We start from the raw sequence: 18,827 nt of genomic DNA on the forward strand, positions 1-18,827 counted from the left end.
ATAGACCTGACCTGACGCTTTTTCCATTTTTACTTACTTCAACAGAATATTATTGCTATAGAAAGAACATGAGCAGAAACAGATTTCCCTTCCCAACATTCATGCATGCTCAAATGTTAAGGCCACTGTCTTGTGCAGCACATGAACTGAGCACATTTAGCTTTTTTTATAGGTGCAAAGTGTTATTGTACTAACTTCTTGCCGGCTTCCGTAGCAGGTGTGACTGGGGTAAGAAGCGATTCTGGTCTGGGCTGCCAATCCAGGATTCGGTCGGCAAGTTTGCGACCATTCTGTTAGAAGGCTGCGGCTTCTCCTCCACAGACGAAGTGATCACCATCTGAAATGCTTATGCGTTGGCCCGTGATATCCAAAGAATGACTCTAATCAAGTTTGTTGGGGATCCCAAAAAGTACCAAAAAAGTCGCTGACATCAAGTATAGAATAATCCTTCGCACATGCCTATAACTTCAGTAAATAATCCAGTAGGGTACATCCAATGGTAACTAAAACTCAAGTTTGAACCGTAAAGGCAAGTTATAAAGATTAGGATTTAAATTTACGCACAAAAATATCTTTTAATTACTTGCGAAATCCTGAAGTGACAGACAGAAGAAACCGATGAACGAAAAAGGCACCATTAAGTTATTTCAAACACCGTTTCATTTCTGTCCTTGCTATTCCCTTTATTACTATAATATTCTAAGGCAATGGATTGGGTTTCAGGCAACAATGCTCACTTTTGGCATAAAAATATACATATTCAAACTATGTATGTCTTATATACTTAATAGAGCTATATATATACTCTGCAACACACACACACACACATAGATATATTTCTCTGTTTATATGGGGATGAGCTTATTTGGTTACTAAAGTTTGCTTTACTTGTACTGTATCTAGATTCATTGTCCCACAATATGGAGTGGATTCCATCAGATAAAATATCAATAACTTTTGGAAAAAATTTTCACAAGAGTGGGATAAGACTGAGATCCTTGTTGAGACAGGACTCCCCACTTAAATTTTCCGATAATTCAGCAGCTGACAAGGAAACCAGAGCTAAACCTGGAAGTGTTGGTAGCCTTAAGGGTGTGGGTGGGGGTCTCAATTTTCAACGCCATTTACCCCATCACTCTTCCTAAAAATAGCTGGCGTTTCTTATATTCTGTCTAGGTATCCTACAGTAGCTTAAATTAGTCAAAAAAGGCAGCTGCGTTTGACAACAATGGTTGTGTTGCCACTTTCTTCAGTTACAATCTTAATCCTGATGAGCAAAAAAGAACGCAGCTCCAGGTAAGAAATGTGTCAGTGACTTCCTTATGGGAAAAATATGTACCCTTCCCCCTTAAATGCAACTGGCAAAGTCTGCAGGTGTACCAGCGACCTTTTAGCTGGCAAGTCAAAAAAAGGGGAGGGGGGTGCCAGGTGCTCAAGACATGGGTGACAACAATCTATAGCTTGTGATAAATGTTTTCGTGGGCTGCAGGATCAAAACAAACACGTGCAAGCACAAATAACTCCAACGAGTCAAAGTGCTGAAGTGCAAGTTACAGGCACCAAAAAATGCACAACTACTGGAGAAGGGAATAAAAACCTGCCGCTTTCACGATGATAGTTTTACACGATACAATGTGGGTGAGCATAGAATTTAGTCTTAATTATAGAGCGTCAAACGAATAGACTGCGATTCCCATAGCTTAACCTCTTCAGTTCTGCAAAGAGACGTTTCGGTTGCGCGAATGTGCTTGGCATTTAAAAATAAAATGGAAAAGATATCCAGAAATAAGTCCAAACAATCCAAACGTCCAGTTCAAGGGGTGACAATTCACTCAAAAGTTAGGATTATAATGGTGGGTGCTCGCGCTGTTGTCCAACCGCGCGCTGTCAAGTCGCCTCAAAGAACAACAGATCACCGTTAAGTCCGCGACCGACAATTTTCAACTTTCCGTCGACCATAAAAATAGAATTCAAAGCGTCACCAAGCTATTTCGTGAAGAACATCAGCTGGCAAAAAATATGACGTTACTTCCATCCTGAGCTGTCACCGCGACCGCAATCCCGTGCAGTTTAGTTGGGCTTCCGCGTGCGCTTACACAGATTCATTTGCCCTCGTAACTCCGTAACGCTTTTGGATATCAACGCTCCTTTCGTTTAAAATCTTCTCCTTGATATTTTTCCCCCAGTATAAAGTCGTTCGTTTCCACCCAGTCTCAAGTCATACTCGCTGCTTGCCCGTTATTACTCCTTGTTGTCGAGCCTCTCTGGCCGGCACTGGATCCACACCCTGCAATGAGGATTGTTCCATCCAGACTCAAGTGTAGGGGGGGATCTAGGAGAGCCACTATGTGGAGGAGCTCAGTTGACGCAGCTCCCCACGCTTCAATGTTTAAACACCAAAAGCGGAGGGCTGCCATGAGAACCACGAAACGCGTTTCAAAAGGAGTGACGCATGACTATGTGCTTATTTACCCAGATTTCATCAGATGAAACAAGGCTTCACCACAAAACACACATTCACAAGCGTTTAAAAGACTCTGCATCCCCATTTCAGTTTAGTAGCGCCACCAACCCGCTTCTCTCCATTTATAGTAACTCTGCAGATATAGATATTCACACAGCGCATATATAGACTGCCCGAATCATTAGAAACAAACCACTGAACACAATTACAGTGCGTTTTATTTCAATAAACAATTGTGCAACAAACAAACACGGCTATAATGCAGGCCTAACTTGTGTGGAGAGAATTATGGGAGGTTGAACACTCACAATGAGCTAAAAAATTGTTTTCACATTTAATTTTTCAGTAAGGACAAAAAGTTAATCGGATTGCACTATGCTAGTCATTATGAGTCAGGTAACTATAGTAACAACGGCTATATATCGTTCGTTTGTTTACAGCGCCATTAAAAGTAAAAGGCGCCGAAAGACAAACTGGGTGCTCAAGACTAACCTCTACAAGTAATTTAATCATTCGTACAGGGATTGCGAAGAAAACTTATACAGACAAACACGTCAAGGTCGGCCCTAGTAAAAAAAAACACCCCCTCATGAAAATAGTATTAGCCTGACGTCATTGATAGAATTTGAAACATTTAATTCTTTATTTGTAACAATAACTGTATGTATATGATAAGGAAGTTATCTTTCTGTGCCCTTTAAGTTCCATCAAACTTTTCTGTGCTAAAGCGCGCACACACGCCGATGTTCCTTTCCACAGAACTGCTCCTCAAATCTCCCTCCCTCCCTCTCTGCTAGTGCGCGTTCATGGGTGCTACATTCTCCACCCCCTGTGTGCGCGTTCGTAGGGTCTGTTGCTATCCAACGCCACGGCAGCTTACGCGCGATTGGTCAGAAGTGGTCCCCGTTGCTGTTTGAATTGGTCAGCTTGGTATGTGGGCGGAGAAGAGACGAGAGACTGCCCTTTCCCCTAGCTCCTTGTTGTCTCCAAAATACGCCGCGGAAACAGGATGACGTGCCCGCGGAAATAACACAAGACTTCAGGTAGATTGATATGGAGGGGGGAGACAACAGCGAAAAGTTGAGGGAGAGGGAGAGGGGGGAATTGTCATCAACACACGAAACAAGAGGCTGATAATCTGTGAGAATTGTTGCATTAGGGCAAACTTTAAGTGATCATTAATCATTCATTATTATTTTTTTTTTACTTAGTTATGCCACTGCACTGAAATTGTATTAAAATGAAATTGTGATCAGGCTTGAGATTTAATAAGAAATATCAAACATCAAGAGAGCATTTTTATCTTAAGCTACTTCAAACTTCTATCCATGTAAATTCTCAATGTATAATAAAATAAAAAAAGCCCAATGACAACCTGAATAACTTGTGAATAGTCTTAAAATGAATATACATTAAACTAATTTTTGTATTATTTAAAAAATGAAAACTTTATTAAATGTGAATGATATATTATTACAGTTTTCGTTACTGTATTGTACAGTTTTAATTTACCTGCATTAAATAATGCACAAAAAGATTCTTTTTTTTTTTTTTTTAAATAGGCCTATATTATTATTTTTTAATTTGGCCATATTGTGGTTAGGAAACATGCTCAAACCCCATTGCGTGCGGGTTGGTAATTCCTCTCTGTTCTCCCCTAAAAGAGTATAAGGGAGGGGGGTCGATGGTGGTGCAAAACGAGGTTAACCATGCCGTCATTCATCCTCCATGACTCCACAGAAGCTCGTTTATATGTATATTTTCACGTATCTTTCTCTTGTTAAGAGAAAAAAAATCGATATGACTATTTTAAATGATATGCAAGCGTATAAACATTCAAAATATCACGTATTAAAATAAACACGTCGGCCAGTTTGGGATCACGTGCAAACAAATTGAAATGTATAATAATTATCGTTTTAAAAAAAGAAATTCACTGAAATATCAAACGAATTAAAAGGCTATATAAATATAAACACACTAAACAAAAGGCAAATAAAAATCATATAAATGACGAAATTGTTACATGTATTACAAGTATAATTTATGTGAAACAAACGTACGTTTTAATATTATTAAATGCCTACAAAAATATTTGAATATTAATATAGTTTTCTTTCAGTGTAAACTTAAAGAGAATTCAACTTTCCTCCTTTCTCTCCACCGCTACAGCAGTGCGCACCCCTGTGACAGCTGCGGCAGCCCCTTATGTGTCACATTATTATTTTGGTTTGTAAAGCATAAATGTACAAATAAACGTCTACGTGTATAAGTGAGCTGGTTCTTGAGAGGAAATGTGACTCGGTTCCAATAAATCACCTTTGCAAAGCTCCCAGACACCCGAGATTAAAAACGCAAGGCGAAGATTCCGGGACTCACGTGCCTTGCAGCAAAATTCCACCCGGCAACTACACATTGTACCATGGTAACAGCCCTGCCATTGGTCCCGGGTGCGTTTTGAAATGACCAATGGGAGGGCCGGCAGCGGGTGATGCGTGTTGCTAGGTAAACATGATGCAGTGGGAAGATACGGTAGTCGAACTTCACTGAAGAAGCTAGCAAGCGCAAAAGGAACGGCGGGGTAACACAGCAGCGAATTACAATTACACTGCGGGGAGGTTGCCGGGGTTGTGTTTCAGCTCTGCTCACGCCAGAGATGTTTTTTTTTCTTCTCTCGATTTTAAAGTGTGCATTACAGAGTTACATTTGACTGTTTGGACACATGCAAGTTAAATAAGGCAACAAAACGGCTTTATAGGAGCAGAAGATGAGGGCGGCATGCTGACCAAAACAAATCATATACTCTTCAGTGCTTTATTTTCAACCTCCTTATTGACAGGCAGAATGGCCAGATATACATCACAACACTCCCAGCAAACACTTCCCATTGGCAAATGGCTTGTCTACCAACAGTGAGATATTTACAACCAAGTAAACCTGACCTCTTAGTCCCTAAATATCTAAAATAGCCACCTAAAGTGTGTGCTTTCTTTGGACCACCTCTATTCCATATATCCAACAGCAGTATAACAAAACATGCCAATTATGGAATGGACACTTAAAACGGGTGGGAAACAGAACATCTAGCTAGGGTCTTTGCAGTATTTCTTGTAAAGTGGCAAACAAAATGACAATAAACTTGTAAATATAAACTGTTAACATTAAACTAAGTTTTTATTTACCTTTTCAGTTAATATACAAGTTGTGAGAAAGACCTCTTTGTTGTGCTCAATAATTATATCCTACAAGTGGTTTATAGGGATGCCACTCAATACCATGATATGTACAGAATATGAGGCTGTAAAAAACTTGTTTCCAAACAGAACAGTTGTCCTCATTACACTTGTGTTACCTGCGACAAAAATGGCCTAATGTTGCTAGTGCCATGGAAGTTCTGCCAAGAAACCCAAGATGGCCTAGGTTCAAGTTTACCATTACAGAAGTTTGAAGTTTCATCCATAAATAGGTTGCATGAGGTGCCATGCTTGAACAGTTATGGATACGAACGCTAAAGATGTCCAACACTTTAGCCATGGCACCAGCAAAATCACTTTAAGTCAGAGCTGAGCTGTTACAACTTTAGGAATTAAAATACTTGCATAACTACTAAAACAATGTTAGACTTAAGCTTCAACTTTTTTTATACAGACATATTTACAAAACCTTTTACAAAGTTTTTAAAAAACATGAAATTAATACTTTTATTCAGAAAGGGTGCATTAAATTGATCAAAAGTGACAGTAACTACATTTAAAATGTTACAAAAGATTTATCTTTCAAACATTAATAAAAAAAGCTGTTCTGTAGTTTCTATTCATCAAATAATCTATAATATGTATATAACTATGAAGCAGCACAACCATTTTCAATAATAATAAAAAATAAAAGAGCACCAAATCATTTTAAAATAATTTCTGAAGGATCAGGTGACACTGAAGACGTGAGTAATGGTGCTGAAAATTCAGCTTTGCCATCTAAGGAATAAATTATATTTAAAATATATTATACAATTGATTAAATTGTAATAATATTTCACAATATTCATGTTTTTTACCTGTAGTTTTGATCACATAAATGCAATCTTGGGGAGCACAAAAGATGTCTTTCAAAAATATTAACAAATCTTACAGATCCCAAACTTTTGAACAGTAGTCTATGATAGACACAGTTTTTGGATAGTATATTTATTACACAGCTTTCTGGAATACTTGATTCTGATTGGTCAATTGCAGAAATTAGAAAAATGTCTGTCATCCAGGGCATCACACAACTGTTCAATCTGGGATGACAGTTTACTACAAAGTTGTCATGTAATGTGTACCGTCTCTCTGCACTATACAAATAAGATCATTTAATTATTTAAACTAATTCATATTTTCTCTCTGTGTATTTATTTATTAACAATAATATTAATTCATTCATTAATTGAAAGTAGCTGTGTGTAATAACGTAAAGTCAGCCAATCATTCTCAAAAAAAACAAAAAACAATTCCTGTCCTGATCATCCTATTGGGGTTTATTTTGTGATAATGAAAGGATCCATTTTCCTTTACATTATATATTATATTACTGAAAAAACGTGTGTGTATGTAGGTGTATATAACCTTTGTAACTTCAGTAATATAATATTCGAACACAATCAATGAATAACAGGGGGAACGTTTATTTCAATGGCTTTAAATTGGCTAGTCTCACAAACATTATAATGATGAAGTGATCATTACAGTCACATCATGCTAAATTATATATGTTCTGGTAATAATACATGGAACACAATGATCAGGAGGAGACAAAGCTTGACAGTATCTGTCCACACGTGTCAGTGCACTTACGCCTGACCCTTTCGTGGAGCGAGACGCAGGAGAATCCCTACTGTTAATCCCTGATGAGCCTTCCCCCCACCCTGCCCTCCCTTCCGCAGCACGACCTTTCACCTGAAAACCACACATAACCGTTACACGGACAGTCAATGAGAGAAACAGCGAGGGCGCTATCGCCCAGGCCACACCAGTGTCACCCCTTTTTTGTGCAATTAATCTACAATTTTTAATGTGGGTGTTTTTTTCTACAAAGAGTAAACTGCTTAAATGTATGCATTAGGGTTTCTAGGGTTCAGGGAGAGTTTAAGAGTGATCAGGTTGCTCATGGGTCATTCCTACAGGTGCCACTGGAAGCCTTGTGACATAAGCAGAAATAATATCACAAAAATATTACATCATTTTACATACAGAAATAAAATACAAAATTACTTCATGTTACATACACTATACTAAAACAGAAAAACATCTTATACTACTACACAATTGGTGATATCAATGCTTTACCAGGGATTAAAAGAGAAAAGCATGCATAGGGCTGTGATAATTGAGAAGTTACTGGTGGTCCCTCCTCTGCTGCCTCTAGTGGCCAAGCCAAAGCACTGCATGAAGGGAGAGGAAGCACTGGCAGTGGGAGAGAAAAGCCTTTTTAGATCAGCACTTGGTGATTCTGGTAAATCCGTGAATCAAGGACGGGTTGGAGATTGTTTTCAGACTACCTTCCAAAAAAAAACTTTAACACACACACATAAAATATAGATGTTTACCTATTAAGAGCATATTTTCAATGCAGTATTATCAAATTTGATTTTTATAACTAGTTATAACGGCCTCAATAAATGCATAACTCTTTAACAAAGTTTAAGATGGAGTCTGCAAGATTGGCAAACTATGAATCACCTGAAAACAAATAAACACAGGCCTAATTTCTCAGTTTTCTGTACACTGTAAAAAAAAAAAAAATGTTTTGCTGACTTTAATTTTAAGTACAATCAACTTGGATGTTTTACATTAAACTGACTTTTAAAAAAATGAGTTGAATCTTGTCATATATCGATCATAGATTTTTTTACCTTGCATTTACAAATAGGCTTAACATTTCTTTATGAAAAGTTATGGCAATAATAAATGTGAACTAGTATGTTTCTTTTTAGTATCAAGGTTTACAGAACCAAAAATATCAGCTCAGTACTTTACATAGACACAGGAGTTGATGAACGTGATCTAATGGCAGGACTGGAATAAACTAAGGCCATTGGATTTGCCAAAGGACAAACCCATTAAAACAAATCGATCTAAAACTCATGTCAAATATATCTCCCCATTGCAAGGCATGAGTGCTATAGACAATCTATTTGAGAGGAAATGATGCCCAACTTGAACATTTCCAAATAAACTATAAAAGTTCAACTGCTTTGTCTTTCACCTCGTGTTCAGACGTAAGCAGCCAAATCTTTGGGAGGTTCGACATGTATTCAATGTAATTTGCAAAGCAAAACAAACCGTTAGGTTTACAAAAGAAGTAATTGATATGTCTCTCAGACAAGTTTCAGGGTAGCGTCCAAAAACAGATATCAGAGCGAGTATCACCCTACTTACATACATATTTATTTACATAAAGACATCACTGTTCAATTGGCCTGCTATGTAAATGATCAAAAGGCTTACACTAAATCAACAACTTTAACTATCATTCCTCACATCACTGTAAAGTTTAGGGTGATTTCTTATTCTCTTGCCCTCTGGAGTTAGGGTTAGTCATACTAGTTAATACAAAAACCCCACATTCGGGCTGGAATCTAAATTCTCTCTTTCTTTGGTAGGTTCGAAAAAAGTATTAAAATGTAATTTAAGCAAATTACATACATCTTTCAAACCTCACAAAGACTTGGCTGCTCACATGTGAACATGAGGTGAAAGACAAAGCAGTTGAACCGCTTGTGTAAACTACAAAGGCTCAAATATTTTAATATATACATATACACACACACATTTATATATATAAATAAAATATGAATTAGCAATTGTAGCAACAGGTCAAGAACTACCAGCCACAAAAATAAATAAATACACTCTTAAAAATAAAGGTGCCAGGAAGAACCAAAAGGGGTTTTCACAGTGATGCCATATAGAAGAACTGTTTTTGGTTCCCTGAAGAACTGTTTTATGAAAGGTTCTTTAAAGGACCATTTTATCTAACTATTTTATAGTCTAAAGAACCTTTCTGCGTTTCAAAGAACCTTTTGTGCAATGGAAAGGTTCTTTGGGTATTAAAGGTTCTTCATGGAACCATACACCCCGCCAAAGAGCCATATAAGAACCTTTATTTTAAAGAGTGAAAAAAGAATAAACCAATTTCAAACAGTCCTGATCAGCATTGCAATATGATCTTACGAAAAGCGACACCCTCTGATTAAAACCACCATGTGCATATGTTATACAAAGTATGTAAAACCTGTAACAACTTTTTAATAAAGTAAAAGGACCTCATGTTAATGAAATAAAGTCAACATTTAAATCAAAACTATATGTATAAAATGCCTTAATATTGCTCGTCTTCTGTAATCTTTCATAAAAATGTTATAACATTCTCCGCCTCTGAAATTACTTTCCTTTTCTGCCATCATCAAATGCTAGGCAGCATGGGTGGGTTGAAATAATGCTAATAAATATCTAAATTGCATTTAGGCGTTGTTTTAGCAAACTTACATTCGCATCTGATATAGTAACATCTGAATTAGCTCATAGTCATTACTTATACTTTTCCAGTCTAGATATTGCTTGTTTTGGGTAATATCCATCTATGCATTAATATATGTATTATTAATATAGAACAAGTCCAATAGTCATTGGTAGCTGAAACAGATTTAAAGCATTAGTTCTCGCACAGGTGGTTTTCAAGAGCAGTGCTTCTGAACATGCAAGGACCATAAGGTTGACAGCTGACATCCACCATGCTCCTTTTTGGATCAAACACACCCCATAACATTTAAACTGTCAAAACAGCAATTCTTAGACATTGGTCCACATGAACGCCTAACGCCCCTCTGCCACCTCTCCTTCTCCCACCACTGTCTGTTCTATTCCTCCTATACTGCACATACGATGTGATTAAGCTTCTGTTAAGCCAGGCATAATCTCTAGAAGCTCTGGCTATTTAATTCTTGCTGTGCCAGCTTAGAGCAGTCATGGAGCCTGGCAAGGGGTGTGTGCAGGCATGCAGGCACACAGACAGGCACTTTGGCTGTCACAGTCAGTGCATGAAGCAGTCTCGCACTCCCATGGTGACAACAGGGCCTTTTACATGGACACATACAGTTGACTAACCATGGGCTTTAAAACAGGCATGTTTCAAATATAGGCTACCAAGACATATATAGATGTTTAAGGATGGGCACATGCGCACATCTAGAAAAGCATGCATGTGCACAGACAGCCAGCCTCTTGCATTCAAGTGATGAAGCAGACTGACAAATTTGACAATTTGTCGAACCCATTTATGCAGTATGGGTTATCTAGGCCAACTCGGATGGATGTTGTCTATAGGTAGGCCAGCGTTTGGGACTAGGATCACCACGACCCTGCGTCCATCACCTTAGGGTTAGGGTTTCCAACTACAGCTTTTCCTGAAATACAAAATAAACAAAGTCTCTGAATCGCTGCATCACCTGTGTTTGCAACATCTAACATTTCTATCTTTGGAAAAACGTCCCCAAAAGACAGCTGGATCTTTGCATAAGATGGTGGCCAACCCGATGGCGAACGTCACAGTGACTGTAGGCAAGAGTTGTCTTTGGATAAGAACACTATTGTTATTGTTAACTAACCGCTAAAACTATTTCAAATTGTTTTGTTAATCGAAAATAAAGCTGAAATAAAACACAAAATATTATAAATATTTGATGAAAAACTAAAACTTGCCTTGGCAGGAATACATTAAATTTAAATTTAAAAAATACTAATAAAAATGACATGTCAATTATTAAAACTTACACTAAATATTCAAAATATTAAATAAATACTGTTAAAACTACATAATTCCAAAATAACACCTTTTTTTCCATACACAACAGGGCTGTAAAGAGTAATAAAGTGCTAGTTCACGGGGAAAAAAAAGAAGACAATTCTTACTCACCATGATGAACAACAATGGACCCCATTTACTTTCAAATTGTTCTACAGAAGAAAGTTATAAGGGTTTGGAACAACATGAGGGTGAGTAAATGATAACAATTTTCGTTTGAGTTTAGTTCACCCAAAAATGAAATTTCTGTCATCATTTAGTCACCCTCAAGTTGTTCCAAACACTTAAGACTTCCGTTCATCTTTGGTACACAAATGAAGATCTTTTGATGAAATCCTTTCCCTCCATTCACAGCTACACAACTAACACGTTGACGCTTCAAAAAGTTCATAAAGAGATCATAAAACTAATCCATATGAATTGAGTGGTTTTTAGTCCAAATTTTCTGAAGAGACTCAATCGCTTTATATGATGAACAACAGATTTAATTGAGGCTTTTATTCATATACACATTGATCATCACACACATCAGATATGTTAAACGGAAGCTCAAACATGCGAGAACCAATGAGGTTCATTCATAACGCACGTTTGAGCTTCCGAAAGAACCAATGAGGTTTGTTCTCGCGCTTAACTGCAGGTATGGTTGAGCTTCTGTTTATTTTCAATTATCAATGTTTTTTTACGTGAACAAAAGACTAAATTAAAATCTGTTCATCATATAAAGTGATACAGTCTCTTCAGAAAATCTGTACTAAACCGCTCGATTCATATGGATTAGTTTTAGGATCTCTTTATGAACTTTTTGAAGCGTCAGTGGTAGTTGTGTAGCTGTCAATGGAGGGACATAAATCTCTCTATTTGTGTTTTGAAGATGAACAACAAGATGGCGAGAAATTGATGACATAACCCTTGAAACGTGGGCCCAGGAATACGGTCACCCCATCAAGTGATACCAACTCATGCTACGTCCTGACATAATTACAGAATAAGCGCTAAACAAGTTTGACTAATCAACACTGGTGCAACAGACTCAAATAAAACTGTGTGGCATGTTCTCAGTTGCTCCTGATTTCTTTCCTTCTCCTCTTTTCTCCTCTCATCTCTTCCCCCAGTCCTGACCCACTTTCATCTCCCTTTGAAGAGAGTGACCCAGCAATGTCCCTGATGAGGATCCTATACTGTTCTGCCCCGCACTACCCCCACGTCACCGTATCCATAGAGACATGGGCCATGTAAATACATCCCATATTCAACGACATACAAGTCTATTGAGTGCTGCCATGCCATTCCTAAAGTCTGTGTATGAGAGAGGAAGAACAAGTGAGATTTACAAGCTATTCATTCACAAAACTGAAGTTACAAAACTGGCCATAACACAATATTCTCTCATTAGCGCACTGATAGTGAAATAAACCATATCATACTCGAATATGAATTAAAACAAAGAGTCTGTATTTAAAAACAGGTATTTTGACAACGATAAATGACAGTTAGATCACCATAGATTTGGTCAAGAAGGCTTAACTTCTAACTTTCTGGACTAATAAATGCAGAACTAGTAAACCTGATATCATGGTGCATTAAATCATAGCAACAGGGTGTACCGGTATAAAACATGGACCTCATCACAAAAATAAATATAACTAAGCTATAGCTACATATAGCATAGCTCAAGTTACCCAGTTCATCAAACTAAACTACCTTTTTGCAATTCAACTAGTATCTGCCTAGAGACACATGTTGAACTGTCGAAATGTAAGTGTAGAGCTGCATCATGCGTCTCTCTCTTTCACATGTAAATCACAATAAACAGCAAGATTCTTCAACATACACTATCGTTCAAAATGTTTTAACATGTCATTTATTTCTGTGAAGGCAAAGCTGCATTTTCAGCATCATAACTATTATCAAGAAACAATTTATTATTATCAATTCTTTGATGAATAGAAAACATTTATCTGAAATCTTTTGTAGCCATGTAAATCTCTTTATGGTCACTTTTAATCAACTTAATGCATCTTACTGAATGCAATATGAATTTCTTGACCCAAACTGAATGGTATTGTATATGTGTCTGTTAATTGTCCTATGAATGAATGGTCCATTGTTATGTAAACGCCAGTGGCTTATATAATTTCAAATTCGTCAAATGAAATGACAGCAAATAAGATGTGCCCAAAATCAGTTATTTATGTTACTAAAAAAATAGAACATATGCATTTTTAAAAGGTCAGTGTACAGATACTACGCTATATTAATTTGCCAATGAGGCACAGTCATCAGTAGATCATTTCAAATATCAGTCAAATAACCCAACTACTAGATTGTATATCAGTCTGTCCATATTATAAGTTTTAGCTAGTCTGTTGTCTCTTTTCTAAACAAGTTGACAGCAAATGTTGTATTGAAAATGTAAGATTTTTTGTTTGACCTATCCCTGACTTATTCAGTAAAAATAAAGCTTTACAATTAGGCAAATGTATAAAAGACAGAGCGGAGGCCTAGTATATAACACATGCAACATGTGAAGCAATGGTGCTCATGCAGGAGATGCAAGTTCAAATTACACATCCTATCTCAATTCTCCCTCTTCTCGCCATCACCTTTCAAAAGGACTGTTCACACTTGAAATAGTTAACCCTGGGTCATTCAAAACCCCATGTAAACTGAATCCTGGGTTATCTTGCTTCACGTTTCACACTGCTCATCATTTACCCAGGGTTAACAATTAATCCTGGGTATTCATAAGCTGATATTTCACATTGTACATTCCTAAACCCTGTGTTTTTATTTGCAGGGTCAGTGTCATTGATTGGATGAACGCAGTATGTGACCTGTTTACATAAATCATTGTGCATCCTCGTATTGCAGACTGTACTATCGAGTTAATACTGAATGGATACTTCGGACTATAATAGGTAAGAATATTCTCTTCTTCATATACCCCTTTTCCACCGAGGCAGTGCTTGCGCTGGTTCGGAGCCAGAGCCTAGTTTCAAATCGGTTCTTTGTCTTTCCACACCCAAAGCACCAGCTCTGAACCAGGAAAAGTGGTTCTTAAGTAGCACCAAAACATTGCTGGTCTAGAAGTAAGAACCGCTTGCGTCAGGGGCTGGGTTACCGTGACCAGCAAGACGAACACAAACTTGTGACCACCATTTTTTAAATAGCAGCTAATGGAGCTAATAGCTAAGAACGATTTTTCTGTTAGCCTTTAAAAAAAAAATTATCTCAAAAAACTGAATTTACTGTTTATATGTTGTGCAGTGTTTCTATGACTGTCCAAATCATGCAAATATGTACACATTCTAACATTGCATCGTTTCACACTGTACGGGTTTGGCACTGCAAAAGCAGTGCTAACCCTGCTCCAGAGCCGGGTTTCATAACCCCGGGTAAAAAAGCGGTGCTAACCTCACAAGTGTGAAACGTTCCTTTACCCGGGGTTAAAAGCGGTGTTTAGAATGACAATAACCCAGGGTTAGGCACAGTGTGAGTGTATGTCGTGCTATAAATAAAAATGCGAAAGCTCCAAAACACATATTGTAAAAGAATGAAAAAGAAACTTTTGCGGACTACAGATTTTCCTCTACATTTTGATCTTCATTTTACAACAACAATAAAATGATGCCTTTTTCACCTTGAGAACTTACAAATGAATTCCGTGTTGTGGTCATGTCACATACTTGACTTTAAATGACTATTCTCTCATGGTGCAGGGATTTGCACGGGATGGATAGAGATTACTAAAATGATGAAGAAAAGTCTATTTTGGGAGCAGCTCATAACATCTTTATCCCATCCAGCTCCACCAATGACTTTCTCGCTCTCTCTCTCTCTGACACACATACACACACATCCATCTTTACACCTTTCTTTTTTGTCTTTCGACTGAATAGGAGATCCATTTATCTTGATTTATCGAAATCTCTTCTCTCCCAGTTTATTCCACCTCCGTTACCTTTCCAGACTCACTCCTCCATATGTTTAAACTCATTCACCCTCACTCTCTCTCTCTCCCCATCTCAGAGCTGTGTTAAGCAGGTCAGCAAGGCAGGGATGTTGAGAGGGAAAAAAGATCACCATGAAGATGAGTAGCTCCTTCTTATCACACACATGAACAGAGGATGCTGAAGCAGACATGCATATAGAGAGACATCAAACTGATCAAACACACACATGCATCACAATAACTTTGTATCTGCACACAATGCAAACAGAATGCTTAGATTACAGCAGAAAGGTTCAACTACTTCAGGTTTGCTTCCACAAATACTGCTCTCGGATAGTCATTGATGTCCCGACTCTTTCTGGAAAATAGTATACAGGGACTTTCGCTCGGGATAGTTATAGGAACTCAGTTATAGAATACAGCCACCAGGGTGGTCCCCCCAAGAACACAATTTTCCTTTACGGCCATTTTCCTGATCTGACGTGACGTAAGGCGGCCGACAGCAACGTCATTTAAGCGTGGCATTTAATAACATCAACAACTGGGGACGGCATGATATGAGCGGTGTTTTTTTTTGTGTGCCGTAGTTTTCGTGATAACGGAGATGGAATGTAGACTTATAAGTTACGTGATTGAAAGAGCAAAAGGGAGGGCTAAGAGACGAAATCTCCAATGAACTTGCAGTGATATATCATCGAGACTGAGAAAAGAACACAACGTGCCTGGACTTCAGAGTTGGTCCATCTATCGCTGTTTTACAAGTTCATGGAGTAGGTTTGGTAGGTAGGTAAGTATAGGCCTATGTAAACTGTGTTTTAAAAAAATGGGGAGATGCCGGTGTTTCGTATGGCATGTGTTCGGTCAGTCAATGTATTACATCACTGGTAGTATCTTTTGTGCTGGGTTAGACCCCTAGCTAATTTAGTCCCCCCAAAAGGCATTTCTATTACTAAAATCGTTCCCAGTTCCTGGGGCTTGAACACAGCAAAAAGCAGGTACTTCCACCATAATTTATAGGAACTATGAAAACATCCTTCCAGTACAAAAGCCCCTTATGTAATGTTGTCAGAAATCTTTTGAGGATGTCTACCCAGATAATCTGAAATGGGTTCTAGGGGTGTGAACACAAAATGTGAGTGCAATACTTGCGTTCTAAATCATTTTTAGCCTGTTGCTATGCAGTTGCTAGAGTGTTCTTAGTAGTTGCTATGGCATTGCTAGGTGGATGCTTGCAGGCCCGAGCCAAAAGAGTTCCTATGGCTATGTTCACACACAGCCGGTCAAATCTGATTTTACTTTTCTTAAACCTTTTTGGTACATTTTTTTAATGTGATTTTTGTTCATTCATTTTGTTTAAATGTCGGAAAGGTTCCCATGATATACAGTATAGGGCCAGATCTCATTTTTTTCTCTTCAGACTACAATTGATTTTCCAAGCACATCCACAATGGCTGTTGTTCCTTTAAAACAAATAAGTATAGATTAATTTACAAAGGTGAATCAGAAAATCTGTTTTATCTGTTCAGGCTACAAAAAATGGATTTTATTCAAATATATGGATTTTATTCAGGCAATATATAATCTTATAATATAGTCAAATAAAAAACATGTTGCCTGTGTGGATAACCCCCAATTTCCACCGGCTGCGTTACGGCTCCGTCACGGCGGCGGAGTCAATAGGTTTCCATTAAAGTCAATGAGTGTATTTCCACTGAATGCGTTACAGCTGCGTTCCGACTCCGGCGATCCGCAGCGCTCCGCATCAAATACGCAGAGCTTCTATTTTTGCCGGATGCCGGAGCGCTCCGCAGCACTACAGGGCAGAGTACGCAGGACAGGAAGTCGAGTGACAAAACAGAACAGCCAGAAACAAAATAAAAGATCCGTTTAATTTTCAAAATAAAATACACCGCGCTCATTTTTCCCTACACTACACCTTGAAAACGTCATAATGGGCGGAGACAGGCTTGTTTTAACCCCGTTGACACGATGGATGAAGAAATGCTGATTATTGAGGTACAGAATCAACCCATCATCTATGACCCCTCACATCCTTTTTATAAGGACAACATTAAAAAGGATGCGGCGTGGAAAACTATAACAGAAGTGATTGGTGTGGATGGTAAGTCACTATTTTTGTCCAAGAAATAAAGATAGAAAGCAAATAGCTAGTTATGTACTCGTAATGAGGAGTTATATAGCTATACAGGTTAAATATCGCGCAATCACACCAGAATTCGCGAGATTACATGGGGCCTCGTGACGTCAGCTGTCAGTCATGACCGCAGCCGTTCCGCAACAAATCCGGACCTGGTGGGTATTGACGGACGACGGAACACGGAGCTGTCACGCAGCGGAGCTGTTCCGCAGCCGTAACGCAGCCGGTGGAAATTGGGGGTAAGGCCTATGACATACAGGTCGCTAGAGAAGGCTCAAGAACATCAACGTCAGTTTAAAAACCTTAAGTTAGAACACTCAGAAATGTAGTACCATGCATCTCATTAACAAGCCAAATTATTTAAGATATAATGTATGTCCATTGCACATACGATACAGAATTAGTTACTTTAATACTGGGAGTTAAGGGTTTGTGCTTTAGCAAGCACCAGTAATTATGTTCTATAATGACTGGCTTAACTCTACAGCACCTTGAATTTCTAGATTTGGAAACCATATCACCTTGTCAATAAAGAGCATTGCTGAAACTTACAGGGTTTCAAGGCTTCAAACACTGACCAAGACTGCATCATGTAGAGGTGGGGACTAGACCAGAATGACTCACTCACACACACACACACACACACACACACACACACACACACACACACACACACACACACACACACACACACACACACACACACACACACACACACACACACACACACACACACACACACACACACACACACACACACACACACACACACACACACACACACACACACACACACACACACACACACACACACTTCTGCTGCTGCTAAGGTGTACACCTCAGCAAGGCAGGCTACTCTTTGAAATGTGCATGCAGTGGTCAAGAAAGAGTGGAGACACAGTAAAGGACATAAACACTGAAACTCTCCCTACAGGGAACGGAAAGTGTCCAAATCACAACCTGCACCATATACCGACGCCAGACTGAGAATCTATACTGTTGCAAGAGATTATAAGTTGGTCTGGATATAAGAGATGTCCTGTGTGTTTTCTGTAAGAGGGCCATCTGTGCTTTTAGGAGGCAACTTTCCATTTCTTCCTACCTCCATCAAAAGTCACCAGCACCTGCTAAATTACAGCTACTAGCCTCGCTCGTACCCTAGGTATACACCAAGCCAGTTCAACATCTACAAAGCCACTGTGTGCTTTTCATTACCAATTTATGAGCCAGTGGAAGCAGGAAGAAAACTACATTAAAAAGGGACAGGCAGCAACAGCTTATGGAAGGAAGCTGGGAGCAAGCCATGAAGCCAGCTTGAGTCTTGACCAGAAGTCTTCTCTTTTGTTCCCCCTTTTTTTGGTAGCAAACTTTACTTTAGCGTAAAACAAAGACCTGAATTAACTTGTAGT

At 38.4% G+C, this 18,827-nt stretch overlaps 1 protein-coding gene across 2 annotated transcripts in view; it reads right to left on the reverse strand.

Moving 5' to 3' along the window:
* dyrk1b (dual-specificity tyrosine-(Y)-phosphorylation regulated kinase 1B) overlaps positions 1–18,827 on the reverse strand; it is a 42,984-nt gene that overhangs the window by 20,466 nt on the left and 3,691 nt on the right. Inside the window, exon 1 of one of the 2 annotated variants that reach the window (XM_079836643.1) lies at positions 196–2,306. The exons of the other annotated variant lie outside the window; for it this stretch is intronic. Coding sequence (XP_079692769.1) covers positions 196–337 — 142 coding nt within the window. The 5' untranslated portion in view covers positions 338–2,306. Of the gene's footprint in view, positions 1–195; positions 2,307–18,827 lie in introns of those variants that run through there. 2 annotated transcript variants of the gene reach the window in all.

This window comes from Gobio gobio (genome assembly GCF_949357685.1).
Source record: "Gobio gobio genome assembly, chromosome: 15".
NCBI classification, from domain to species: domain Eukaryota; kingdom Metazoa; phylum Chordata; class Actinopteri; order Cypriniformes; family Gobionidae; genus Gobio; species Gobio gobio.